We start from the raw sequence: 13,921 nt of genomic DNA on the forward strand, positions 1-13,921 counted from the left end.
AATACACACACATATATGCATACAAAAAATATCCAAAAATACAGCAAAACATTTATTTGTATCATTTATGCATTTTTTAACTTTCAAAATTACTTAAAAAATTTTTTTTCTCTCTCTCTGATAGTGAAATACAAGAATACACACAAAACCAAAAGGGAGTAGAGCAAGAATCATGTACCTGACAAATCAGATAGCAGTGTGTGGTATTAAGAGAGGTACAGCACCCTTATCACCTACAGCCAATGCTTCATCTTCCAGCCCTGCCCCTGCCCCACTTCCTGTTCCTCTCGGCCAACCAGGAGAGTGAGCAGTGCCAAGCAACACTATGGCCTTCACATATATACTTGCTGTCTACTTTCACTCCACTATCCTAGTATGCCCAATGCCACAGTCTGTGTCCCTGCCATCTTTTCATTTCGAGGGCAAAACACAATTCCCGATCCAAAAGAACATTACATGTTGACGGAGTAAATTAATTAATACATGAATAAGGCAGAAACCCTGAATGTGTGGCCCACTTCTTTCATTGATTCTAAAATCCTACCTACCTAATAGGGTTGCTGTGAGGACTAATGAAAAAATGCTTGCAAAACATGCCTGACACATAAGCACTCAAAAAACGAAAACATTTATTAACTATTATCGACAGGATGAGGTACAAGATGCTTTGCTCCCTTAGCCACAATCATCTTAAATTGCAGATAATAGTTCCTGCCCTGCCTCTCACCCCTTGAGGTGAGAAAGTGCTTAAAGCAGTTTGGGAACCATAAATCATGAGGCGAACACATGTTATTATTGTGATGATGATGATGACAATGATTACATGGCATTTTCTTTGTGAATCTTACCTACAATAAGTTTATCATTTCAGGTCACGTTACCTTTGCTGAGGTTTCAAACCATCCTACGAAACCATGCTCCTTGCAGAACTGGTCCATCTTGAGGCCATTGTTCAGAAGCACATCCTTGCCCTGGTCACATTTGTTGGCCAACAAAACCACTGAAACTGGTTTGCCATTAGGGAGACTTAACTTGGAGTCCAAATCATTTTTCCACTTGGTCACTGCTTCAAACGTAGCTGGCCTGGTGACATCGAAGACAATGAATGCACCCATGGCTTCTCGGTAATAGACCCTTGTCATGTTTCCAAATCTTTCTTGACCTATCACCAAAAAGAAATAGAAATCAAAACCTTATTGCAATTATAAACTATATATGGCAACCTTATAAGGCCTCTGGTATGAGCCGGTCACTCAGTTAAGTGCTTTATTATTTTTCTTTAAGGAATGAGCTAAATATACAATCATGGCACTTTGTTTTTTATCTTTGAGTCATTAATTTAACAAGTATTTATTGAAACTGCTTTGTAACCATGTAATGTTCTAGAACTGTGCTAATACAGTATCCCACTACCACATAGGGCTACTTAAGTTTAAAGTAATTTAAACTAATTATAATTTAAAACACAGTTCCTCAGTCACACTATCTAGTAAATTTTAAACGTTCAACAACCATAGTGGCTAGTGGCTACAGTATTACACAACTCCAATGCAGAACATTACTGTTACCATGGAATGTTCTATTGGACAGCACTGTCCTCGATACATGGGACGCAATGATTAAAACATGAGAATCCCTGCCGTCATGGAGATTACATTTTAGTGGGGTGATACATTATAATGATAAATATAATAAATAATGTAGTATGTTTAAAAAGTATCCACAGTGAACTCTGATTAAGGATAATAGTAATAGCTAGCATTTATTGTATGGTTACTAACCATCAGAAACATAACTTACATAAATGATCATGAAGGTACAATTATTACCCCCATTTTAAAGTGAGAAAATTGAGACTTGGTGAGGCTAAGTAATTTGTTGAAATTGTACAAATTAATGAACTTTTGAAGTTGGAATTCAAATCTAAGCTTTTTGAATGCAGAGTCCATAATGTAGGAATGTTCTCAACTAATAGTCTGTACTAGCTCTCCTCCAGGTTTATGTACCAGGAGTATCCCATCCAGCTCAAGTGAACAGATAACAGGTACATATGTGTCTATGCCAATCTCCGGTCAACATGCTAGGAATGCAATACAAACTAGATTATCTCTACTGTAAATAGTGTACAGACTATTGGATAAGAAAAGCCCTCTAACGAGAGAGAGAGAGAGAGAGAGAGAGAGAGAGAGAGAGAGAGAGAGAAAAGGAAGGGAGGGAAGGGAGAGAGAGAGAGGGAAGGAAGGAAGGAAGGAAGGAAGGAAGGAAGGAAGGAAGGAAGGAAAGAAGGAAGGAATGGATGGATGGATGACTGATCTTTTTTAGACCAATCAGCTAGAATCAGTTTTGCTGTGATTCTTAATTTTCTAATGAATATTTGCAAGATTATTAAACACTCTACGTTTAGCCCTCCTCATTGGCAAAATGGCAACTAGAATATGCAGCTCAAAAGGTTGTCATAGGATGAAATGAATTAACATGTGTAAAGCATCCAAAACAGTATCTTAGAATACCTGCCACTTAAGTTTTCCCTCCCTTTCCCCAGCATGTTAAAAATTATGAATGACAATATGATAGGGGTAATAAAATCATACTTGCAGACCAGAGCTTATAACAAAAACTTACAGGTATTTCAGCTGATTAACAAAAGAGAACAAAATCCTACTGGTTGTCACTCTGTCCACTAGTAGTTGCTAAAGACAGCTAATGAAAACTGGGTTTATATTTTCTGAACCAAAAAATCCCAGAAGTGTATGATCAGACAAAGGCCTTTTATTCTGTCTTGAGAATTTATTTTCAGAGTCTTAAAAAGTAAAATAAATTAAAACAAAGGTAGGTATGTATTCAATAAGCCAACTCATCTTAGAAGAAAATGCTGAAACTGGCATGTATCTAAAAACATACAGGTCAGCACACCTCTGAGAACACTTTACATTGAACTTGGAGCTCCAGGTTCTGTGATGATGAGTTTGAACTCAACTTACCACACTCTCTTGGAGGCTGCTATGTTCATATGGGCACTTGCACTGTGGATTGTAAGGGAAAATGATCCATAAACCACAAGCACTTAGTGGAAATGGATGAAGGTCAATGGTTCCCATCCCGGTGTGGAAGCCTATGTGCTCGGAGCATTTGTCAGAGCCAAGCACGGTGACCCTAAAACATTTCTGACGGGGGTTATACCACAGAAGCAGTTTTAATGGTATTTTCACAGTCATCCAGTCAACGAGAGAGAGGGGTATAATACTCTTCATACGACACACAACTCACAGGTAAACTTCCCGTTTCCCCAAATTAGTTTTACATTTCTTTTTTCTTTTTTGGTTTCTGATGGAAAAGAGTGATTTCCTTTTATACCATTCAGGGTGGCCGTGACCTTTCAGGGATTCGGGGGGAAGAAAACCCTCTGTGATCACTCAGGGCTCGGAAGGCCTCTAGGCTTTGGAAGGATGTCTTATGATCCCTTTCAGGGAACTATTCAGATGAAGGGCAAAGTCATGGGTTATTCAATAATCTACTTGTCCAGAAGAAGGCCGCCCTCCAAAAGGAAGAGTTTACATTTCAAATATGTGGCAAAAGGTAATTTTCAAGACTGTGCATAAGAGCAATACACACAGGTTTAACACATTCATAGGAATTCCAAAAAGAAAATGTGTTTATGTTTGAGTTTGTGAGTGTGTGTGTGTGTGCGTGTGCGTGTGTGATGAGAACCAAGAAATAAAAAAGTTTGTTTCTAGAAAAAAAAGTCCTTTGTTTATCGGGGTCACTGGGCCAACAGGCTTGGGACGTTTGTATTTTTGGCGTTCCAGCAAGAGGTCACATTCAGACCAGGGCATTTCTGGCGCACATTTTATCCTGCCTATCCTGTCAGCTGACAGCCCTCTCTGCTGTTTCTTATTAAAAGAATGAGAACCATGTGATTTCTAGTAAGTGCCTACATATGGGAAAAGTAGAGACCTGATGAGTTTATCACAGGTAATTTACTGTTAAAACAAAAAAAAGACCATAGTTAAAAAATCACCCTTGTCCGGCAAGTGTGGCCCAGTACTTGAGCATCAACCATGCACCAAGAGGTGACGGGTTCAATTTCCGGTCAGGGCACAGGTCCGGGTTGCAGGCTCAATCCCCCAGTGTGGGGCATGCAGGAGGCAGCCAATCGACAATTCTCTCTCATCATCGATGTTTCTATCTCTCTCCCTTCCTCTCTGAAATCAATAAAAATATTTTTTAAATAATAGAAAATATAAAGACAAAAACAGGTTTCAAGCAGTTGCCATGCAGCAGAAGAAATCACCTGCTGGGTGTATAGCCAAAGGAAATGAAACCACTACCTTGAAGAGATATCTGCACACCCATCAAAAGATGAATGGATAAAGAAGGTGGAGTGTGTATACACACACACACACACACACACACACACACACACCCCAGAATAGAGAGTATTATGCTAGGAAAATAAGTCAGACAGAGAAAGAAAAATGCTTTATGATCTCTTATATGGTGAACCTGAAAAGCCAAACTCATAGAAACAGAGACTAGAATGCTGTTTTCCGGGTGCTGAGGGTGGGGAAATAGGGAGATGTTGGTCAAGTGGTATAAACTTCCAGTTATAAGATGAATAAGTTCTGGGGATCTAATGTACAGCATGATGACTATAGTTAACACTACTGTATTATAAACTTTAAAATTGATAAAAGGGTAAATCATAAATGCTCTCACCACACATACCAAAAAATGGTAAGTATGTGAGGTAATGGAGGTGTTAACTCTGCTGTGGTAATCATTTCACAACATATAAGTATATCAAACCATCACATTGTAGACCCTAAATTTACACAATGTTATGTCAACTTTATCTCAATAAAGCTGGAAAAAAAGGGAAATGATCACCTAGCTGGTATGGTTCAGTGGTTGAGCATCCACCTAGGGACCAAGAGGTCACAATTGGAGTCCCAGCTGGGGCACAGGCACGAGTTGCAGGCTCACCGGGAGCATGCAGGAGGCAGCCGATAGATGATGTTTCTCTCAATGGTTCTATCTCTCCCTCTCTCCTTCTCTCTCTGTCTCTCTCTCAATACAATATATATTTCAAAAAGGAAATCATCTGAGGTATTTATAGAATACCCATTCCTGGGCCACCCTCCATCTTACTATGCTGACTTTGTGTGGGGTCTAGAAATCTGTGTTTTTAAAGTACTCCCTGGGGGAAGTCTTAAAACTCTATTTCTACCAGAATCTACTTTCAAAATATAAATATCATCATTGTGCTTTGCTATTATAGCTCTTCAATGGCTCTCTCTCGTGCTTCAAAAACAGACACCTTTTTTGACACTAAACAGAAGGAATCTTTGGCTCCAACCGCCTTTCCAAACTCTTCTCCTGCCACTTCCTTCAAAGTGCTCCAAGGCCAAACCACACTGGACAACTGTGCTCCCAAAAACACATCCTGCATCACTCCCTGGATGCCTTGTTTTTTGTGTGTGTGTTTGTTTGGTTTTTTTTGTATCTCTGTTCCCAAAGCCTACATTCCATCCCGTCTCTCCTCTCACTGTTCAATTGTGCCCTGAAATGCCACAGATTTCTGCAACCTTCCCTGTCCTTCCTGCCTGCTGGAACCAGTGCCTCCCCTTTCTCAGACCTCCACAGCATTTTCTTTGTCCGATACCATTCACACTTATCATGCTCTGTATTCATGCTTCTGTCTCCAACATCGTAAAAACCTGGAGAGCAGGTTGATCAGGTTTAATGTAAATCCAAGGCTAGTTCTTCACTTTTAGTGCTGCATAGGAATGCACTTACTCTACATTCCACATGAATTTCCCGTAAGTAATCAATAGATGGAGAAAACTAACATTATTCTTACACAGGTTGGTGCATATCTGTTGCAACAAGTTTCAGACCAGAATGTCATGTTTTCATAATCACTATCATCTTAAGAAATAATTCCTTGGAATCAACTCTATTACAAAGAATATATATTTTGGGGGTCATAACACAATCAATAAAACTAAACGTGCCACAGAGATGGTCTTTATTTCTAGGGAGCAATAGTATGAAAAGCAGGAACTTAAAAGCAAAAGTAAACATGGATTTTGCACAAGGATCTGGGCGGGGGCGGGGGGGGGGGGGGGGCAAACTACCCAATTGATAGAATTGTCAAATGGTGACAATGTATAATGGCTTCAACTGGTTTTGAAGGCTCAGGGAACCCCACAGACAAGAATCAGAGGCGGCCGACATCCTGGTGAGGAAGGTCTTCTCATTTTTAAGAGCCCGTCTGACTCTCTGGCAATGATTCTGAAACTCTTTCATCTTCTTTCTTCTCTTCTTGGCTCCACCAATCCATTGACAGAAAAATGTCAATCAATTGCAATTTGTCCAAGTCACCTAAGGTTATATCCTGAAATGAACCTTGTGTGATCTTTCCCTACAACATCACTCGCTGCCAGAACCAAGTTTCTGCAGCCCCCATGACAAACACTGCCTCTGTATACAGGAAGAGTTCAATTCAGCCTCCCTGCTGAGTGAAGAAATAACCTGTAATTCTTGATCCACTCCCCGTAGATTACTGGCAGGTTTAACAAGTCTCTAAGAGTCATTCTCTGTCATGTCTCTTGCATTCATCACTTTCTTTCCACTCCCACTAAAATCACTTCAGTTAGGACTATCTCATCTCATCCCTTCACTTAACAACAGATTTTGAATGCTTATTATTTTCCAAGCACTGCTCTAGCAACTAGAAAAAAAACAATTGAAAATCTTTGCCCTTAGGAAGCCCACATCCTAGTGAAAAGATAAGAGTAAACAAAAAACTAAGTAAGATACATTTATACTCCATTCTCTGGTGAAAGTGCTATGGAGAGGAATTAAGCAGGAGAGGAGAAATGGGTACGTGGGTGGGAGGGCAATGTTAAGCTGCATGGATAGTGATGACTCGCTGAGAAGCATCATCTGAGTAAAAACCAAAAAGAGGTAAAGGAGCCAGCCATAAGGATCTTTAGGGAAAGAGGGTTTTAGACAGAGGGAACAGCAAGACAAAGATGCAGAGACACAAATGTTCTGGCAAGTGTTTGGAGAACAGGAAGGAGACTGCCGGCTGGGTGTGCCATGAGGCAGATTACAGGGACCAGATGCAGACAGTTAGGGATGTTGTGCAGACGCAGCCTTTTATTCTGGACGAGAGAAGAAGGCACTGAAGGATTGTGAGCAGATGAGAAACATGAACTAACAGAAGAACATGGTTAAGGATGCTGCTGCACTGAGGCAGCGGTCGCCGACCTTTCAGACCTCATGGACCACCAGTTGGCGAGCGCTGCACTGAGGAATGATTTACTGGGGTCAAGGCTGGAAGTGGGGAGATGATAATCCAGGAAAGAGATAATACTCCAGACCAAAGTGGTAGTGGTGAAGGTGGTAAAGATGGGTTGTTTCTAGATATATTTGGAAATAGAGATGACAAATGGGATGCAGATTGTAATAGGATTCAAGCACGATTCCCAGACTCTTGGCCTAAATCATTGAGGTCCTCAAACTTTTTAAACAGGGGGCCAGTTCACTGTCTCTCAGACATTCCACACATGCGCACTGCGGGCCCGGGACAAGTCGGCTGCTAAGCAGGACAGGCAGTGGCAGCAAAAACACCCGGAGGGCTGGATAAATGTTTTCGGCAGGCCGCATGTGGCCCACCGGCCGTAGTTTGAGGACCCCTGGCCTAAATTATTGAAAGTATGGAGTTGTCATTTGCTGACTTATGGAGGTAAAGGTTTTGCGGAAGTCCTCTGAGATTCTGACACGTTAATATGAGATGTCTGTTGGCAGGTATGTTGAGTAGGCAGTTGTATATTCCAGGCTGAAGTTCCAGGAGTGGTCAGAGATGAAATTTAAGTTGTACTTTAACTTCTGTACATCTCTGCCTCTTTCAAAGCCCTGTTTTCACCCTATCATTTCCCTAATTAAACACTTTCAGGGATGCACTCCTGCCTCCAGCCGATGCCAAAAAATCAAAGGCTGGGCTGCTAACATATATGACCCACACGAGATTTAAAGCAATCCGACCTATTTCCCGACAGTTATAAATTGGGAGACCTCTAATAAAACAGATACTGCAACATCTTGAAAACTCAGAACATTCAGAAATGCAGGGTGTACATCATATGACTACTCTTTAGGTATTAGTTCATTTGATCAGATTAGTAACAACACCCAATTATAAAGAAAAAAAATTTGCTGAGATGCTATTCCTTTTGCCTTGTAATGTACCATAAAAACACTGCCTTAAATTTGTCTATGTATATCAACTTTAGAAAAATAAGTCTAACAAAAAGTATTTCGTATTCAATGAAATGTATATTATGTATACGGATTCATTTTTATTATTGTAAGGCTCTTATAAAGGGTTACCTAAAATCCCATGTTTGTTTCTTTGCATCAAAACACTCCTTAACACACTTGGCCTTGTTCCAGTACATCATCCAGCTGTACGTGGAATTTTGTGGAGGAACAAAATGAGAGCCAGGATTTGGGGGAAGCTTTGCTCGCGCTTCCTAGGAAAATAGAGAGCAGTAGTTTGGGTGGGGCTAGTATTGAGAACAGAAGCTTTCGAAAAGAAAACAAGTAAGCATTTGCCAAGTAGAGAAATAGTTCCTTTATTTTACCCTCTGGACTCCTATGGAATTTTCAAGGTTACACACCTTGACCTACAAGGTCAAGGATACTCCTCAGACTAAAATCAGGATACTTCCCAAAACTATGCCTTGCTAGGCTCTGTTAAGTTCTGCTTCCTGATTTCATGCCCACTCATTCCATGGCACCCCTACTCCCATTGGAACATACTCTCTCCTTATTCTCTACCTAAATTCTACCTCTTCTTCAAGGTTGTACCAAACCCTACATTCTGGCAGCCTGTCCTGACTACTTGGCCCCATACTCAACTCTTTCCTCCTCTGTATGCACACAGCTCTGCCATGGATCACCTGCTCGCCCTGCCCTGCCCTGCACCGCTTCTGATGTGCTGTAAGCCTCTGCAGCCTGTGTCTCCAGTTACACTGCAAATTCCTTGCGCCCACAATGCGTTACTCAGTCACTGTCTCCTTACGTCTCCATAGCACACGGACTCTGAGAGGCTCTTAGTTTATGCTCAGGAAGGACTTGCGCAACAGAATGGAACTGGTGATACAAGTACTCTTTACAGAATGAAGCAACGATTTTTAATATTGATTATTTTTTGGGAGAGGGAACCCCAGCAGGGAGAGGAATGAATTGAATAAAACAAGATCTCGATTCAACTCATTTACTTTTTATGCCTTACTTGCTCCTTCTTAAGATCGACTCTGAAAGAAATCTGTCCCCAATTCAGAACCACCCAAGCTCTTTATGCAATTTCTTTGGTTCCCCCATGAACAATGGTTCTCGTTTCATCTTACAACTGGCTATCATCCCTCATAGGCACATCTTACCTCTATTCAACAAGAAGTTAAATCTAGATACAGTGTACTGAATTAAGGTAATATGTGCAAAAGAATAAGATGACAAAAAGTAACAATTGGTTTCTTAGATATCCATAAATAATAGCATTATAGAAAGGAAGAATGGATAGATTATAGTGATCTGTTTTTTAAGTTAAATTTAAAAAATACAGGGTGGGGGAAAAGTAGGTTTACAGTTGTTCATATAGAAAATAATACAATCTATACTAATATAAGGGTAATATGCTAATTAGACCGGATAGACTGGACATCTTCCGGTTGTCCAGTCCTCCTTCCAGACAAAGCCACAATGGTGAGGGCTGAGGCAGATGCGGTTAAGGGCAATCAGGCTGGCAAGGGAGCAGTTAGGGGCGATCAGGCTGGCAGGGGATTGCAGTTAGGGGCAATCAGGCTGGCAGGGGAGGGCAGTTAGGAGTGATCAGGCTGGCAGGGGAGGGCAGTTAGGGGCGATCAGGCCACCAGGCAGAGTGGTTAGGGGCAATCAGGCAGGCAGGCAGGTGAGCGGTTAGGAGCCAGCAGTCCCAGATTGTGAGAGGGATGTTCGAGGGGTCCCAGATTGGAGAGGGTGGAGGCTGGGCTGAGGGACCCCCTTCATCCCGTGCATGAATTTTGTGTACCAGGACTCTAGTAATTAATAATACAAAAATAAACTCTGTTTCACATACTCACAACTGTAAGCCTACTTTTGCCCCACCCTTCATTTTCATTAAATTCTGAATTTATATTTAAATTTAAGGCAGTGTGTGTATGTTTGTGTGTGTGTGTGTGCGTGTGTGTGAAAATGAGCATCCCAGTATCCCATGAGATTTTTATCAGAATTTATTTTGATTGGGGTTCAACGTTACTCAGTTTAAATGAAATAACTAACTTGGATGGAGAAATAAGATCATATTTTAATGTCATAACCAATGTTGGATTTTGGGGTGGGGAGAATGAAACCAACCCACAGAAGAGGTTGACATAAATCAAGATAGAAAAATCAGCATCTTATATTTTCAATTAAACTAATTAAAGTCTAAACAAATACCTACCAAACTACCTAAAAATATCTGAACTCTAAGCCCAAATATATTGGCAGGGGGCGAGGAGGGGGGAGCTAATTCTGAATTATTTAGCATTTGAGACATAACCTCTAAGTAAGCTTTAAAGATACTTTTATAAGTAACTCAAAGAGGCCCTGGGCTCTAAGGGTTTCACCCTTTTAAAAAACTTTTTTTATTAATTTTAGAGAGAGAAAGAGAGAAAAAGAGACAGAGAGAAGAAACATTGATTTTTGTTGTTCCACTTATTTATGCATTCATTGGTTGATTCTTATATGTGCCCTGATGAGGACTGAACCCATAAGCTTGACATATCAGGTGACACGAACCAACTGAGCTACCTAGCCAGGGCCAGAGTGTCATTCTTTTTTTAAAAATATATTTTATTGATTTTTTTTACAGAGAGGAAGAGAGAGGGATAGAGAGTTAGAAACATCGATGAAAGAGAAACATCGATCAGCTGCCTCCTGCACACCCCCTACTGGGGATGTGCCCGCAACCAAGGTACATGCCCTTGACCGGAATCGAACCTGGGACCCTTCAGTCCGCAGGCCGACGCTCTGTCCACTGAGCCAAAATGGTTAGGGCCAGAGTGTCATTTTTAAAGAATTTCCAGATTCCTCTAGAGCAAAAATTCCCAAAATGTAAGCCAAGGTACTTTGGGGTGCACAGTGGTTCTTAAGATCAGTAATCAAAAATCTCAGGAACTACTAACTTGAGGTAATTCACAATTTTAACATTAGATCAAGCTACATTCCTTTTCATGTGATCATACTGTCTTAAAACTGGGTTTTCACAGTTTGCGTAATAACAAACAAAAGTCATGTGAAGATAAATGAAAGACAGGAAGTGAGAGTGGTGATGTCTAGTTTAAAGTATTGTTTTCTTTAAAATAAAAACAATATACATACCACACTCTTCCGTATAAGACAATTTTTATTCCAATACCATCAAGCATCATAGCTATTCTTATCTTTAATACTCAAACTAGAGACTTGTGTCCCTCTGTCACTGTGAATTTCCTGAAAGTAGTATTTAAGATGGTTGTTATTAAGTCAAACCACTACATGCCCATAGCAGTGCTGTGTGCAAAAAATACAGCGGATTCAAGTCTTAGTTCTACCCAAAAGTGGAAAGGTTCAAAGACATAACAAGTTATTGCTTTAAAATAAATAATGTGTATCTTCTAAATGCAACTTAAACAATTTATCACTTGTGAAAACTGTTGCATTGTTATATCACCCACTAGGAAATATTAGAATAGAGTGGTTAGAAAATGGGATTTATTTATTTTTATTATCTATTTATCTATTTTTGTTAATCCTCACTTGAGAATTTGTTGTTGTTGTTGTTGTTAGTCCTCACCTGAGGATATTTTTCCATTGATTTTTTAGAGTGGAAGGTAGGGAGATGTGAGAGAGACACATCGATTGGTTGCCTCCTGCACGTTCCCCCATCAGGGCCAGGGATCAAGCCTGAAACCTAGGTACGTGACCTTGACCAGAATCAAGCCCAGGACCCTCCAGTCCGCAGGCCAACGCTCTATCCACTGAGCCAAACTGGTTAGGGCAGAAAATGGGATTTATAAATAGACAAGTCTCAGTTTATATCCCAGCACTATCACTTACTGTGACATTTAAAAGTTTTATGCATTTTTTTTGCTTGTTTATGTTTTCTTATCTAGTCTGTCTAAACCCAGTTCTCTTGTCTCTATGACAAGCTCATTGTGCATAATAAATGAAATAATACATAAAAATGCATAGCACCATGCCTGACACCCAAGACATGGTGGCTATTAATGCCATTGTATGGAAGGAAGAACAGTCCTCCCAACAAGTAATTTAAATTAATTTGTTCTAAATTTCACCTTACACATTAGATTGAAATTTGTTTGAATCCCTGACACTATAGATAATTCCTCTGTCACTATTAAACTGGGGAGCTAATGTAACCATTTTCAGAAAGTGAAGCTGAGATTCTACATGACACAAGAAGCTAAATCTTTCACCCCTCGTCTTGAGAGAGAGGATTTAGACAAGGCTGATGGGGAAGAAAGGTTAAATAATGTATCAGGATAACACAGACTGCACAAAGAAGAGACAGAGCAGAAAGTGATCATTCTGATTTCCTTCACACATTTGCAATGATTGACTATCCTCTTCTTCTTCTTTTTTTAATCCTCACTGGAGGATATATTTTTATTGATTTTTAGAGAAAGAGGAAGGGAGAGAGAAAAACATTGATTGGTTGTCTCCCCAACCAGGGATTGAACCCAAAACCTAGGTATGGACCCTGACTGAGAATCAAACCCGCAACCTTTTGGGGTATGGGACAATGCTCCAACTAAGCCACCGAGCCAGGACTATCGATAGCTCTTCTTAAACTGTTTTCCTTTCGCTTTCAAAACTTGCCCTGGCTTGGTCTCCTCCTACATGGTGTTTTCCCTTTTTCTTCTTTGCTGACTCCACAGTCATTCACTAAATTATATAATGAGGTCTGCTAAAAAAGAAAGATATTTAGAGAAGTGCAAAATAATGTAATATGTTGATTCCTAAGGGGAGAAGGGCTAGAAGGGAATTTAAAAAGTTGCATGTGTCTCAGGGGAGGAAGAAGTTACCACTGGAAAGAGAAAATTAGGGAAGTCTCTGTAGAGGAGTTGCCCTTTCAGAATTGTCTTAAACATCAGGTATGAATTAGATACATGGAAATAAAGGGAGGGGCTCACATGTGAACCCGCAAGAGCAGGAGCAAAGGCACAGAGACAATACCATGGGGTGTGAATAAGGAATAGCAGGGAGTTCAAATGGCCAGATGTTAAGCCTCAGGATGGAGGGTGGAAGGAAATTATATTAGGAATGTCCTGTGTGGCCAGACTGTGGGTACCTCTGGGTGGCCTCAGCGCCGTACCATCATCCTCTCTTCTTCACTGCATGAACTCCTACAGGGCGGGGTGGCTACCAAACTCAATTATTTGTGTGCCCCAGTACTTAAAACACCAAAATGTCTGGTGTTAAAAAATGGTTTTTAATTATTCAAATCTCATCATTAATAAATCACAGGAGCCTACATACTGGTTCCCGTTCTACCATTAACTCCCCATGAGCCTGCGAAGCTAATGTGACTCCTGCCCTTTCAAATCATAGCTTCCTCGTCTGTAAAATAAAGGATTTGGTTTGCTGGGCCCTCAAGATTTTAACTCTGAAAATGATCTTTCATGAAGTCATTACTTTATCTACTGTCTCCAAAAATCATAAAATTTTGTCATTTTACCTCCAAATGACTCACATTTCACTTCAAATTATGAAGACTTTCTCAAATGAGGAAGCACAGTTTTTAAGAATGGTCTTTAGCCCAGCTAGTGAGGCTCAGTGGTTGAGCATCCACCTATGAACCAGGAGG

General features: G+C 40.4%; 1 protein-coding gene across 2 annotated transcripts in view; it reads right to left on the bottom strand.

The window, feature by feature from the left end:
- The window catches only part of RAB38 (RAB38, member RAS oncogene family), a 53,732-nt gene that overhangs the window by 26,564 nt on the left and 13,247 nt on the right, over window positions 1-13,921 (bottom strand). For both annotated transcript variants that reach the window (XM_070425825.1, XM_070425826.1), the window contains one exon: window positions 882-1,162. In XM_070425825.1, coding sequence (XP_070281926.1) covers window positions 882-1,162 — 281 coding nt within the window. The remainder of the gene's footprint in view (window positions 1-881; window positions 1,163-13,921) is intronic.

This window comes from Myotis yumanensis, unplaced genomic scaffold, assembly GCF_028538775.1.
Source record: "Myotis yumanensis isolate MYYU_CA2020_CCGP unplaced genomic scaffold, mMyoYum1.0.hap1 SCAF_10, whole genome shotgun sequence".
NCBI lineage: Eukaryota > Metazoa > Chordata > Mammalia > Chiroptera > Vespertilionidae > Myotis > Myotis yumanensis.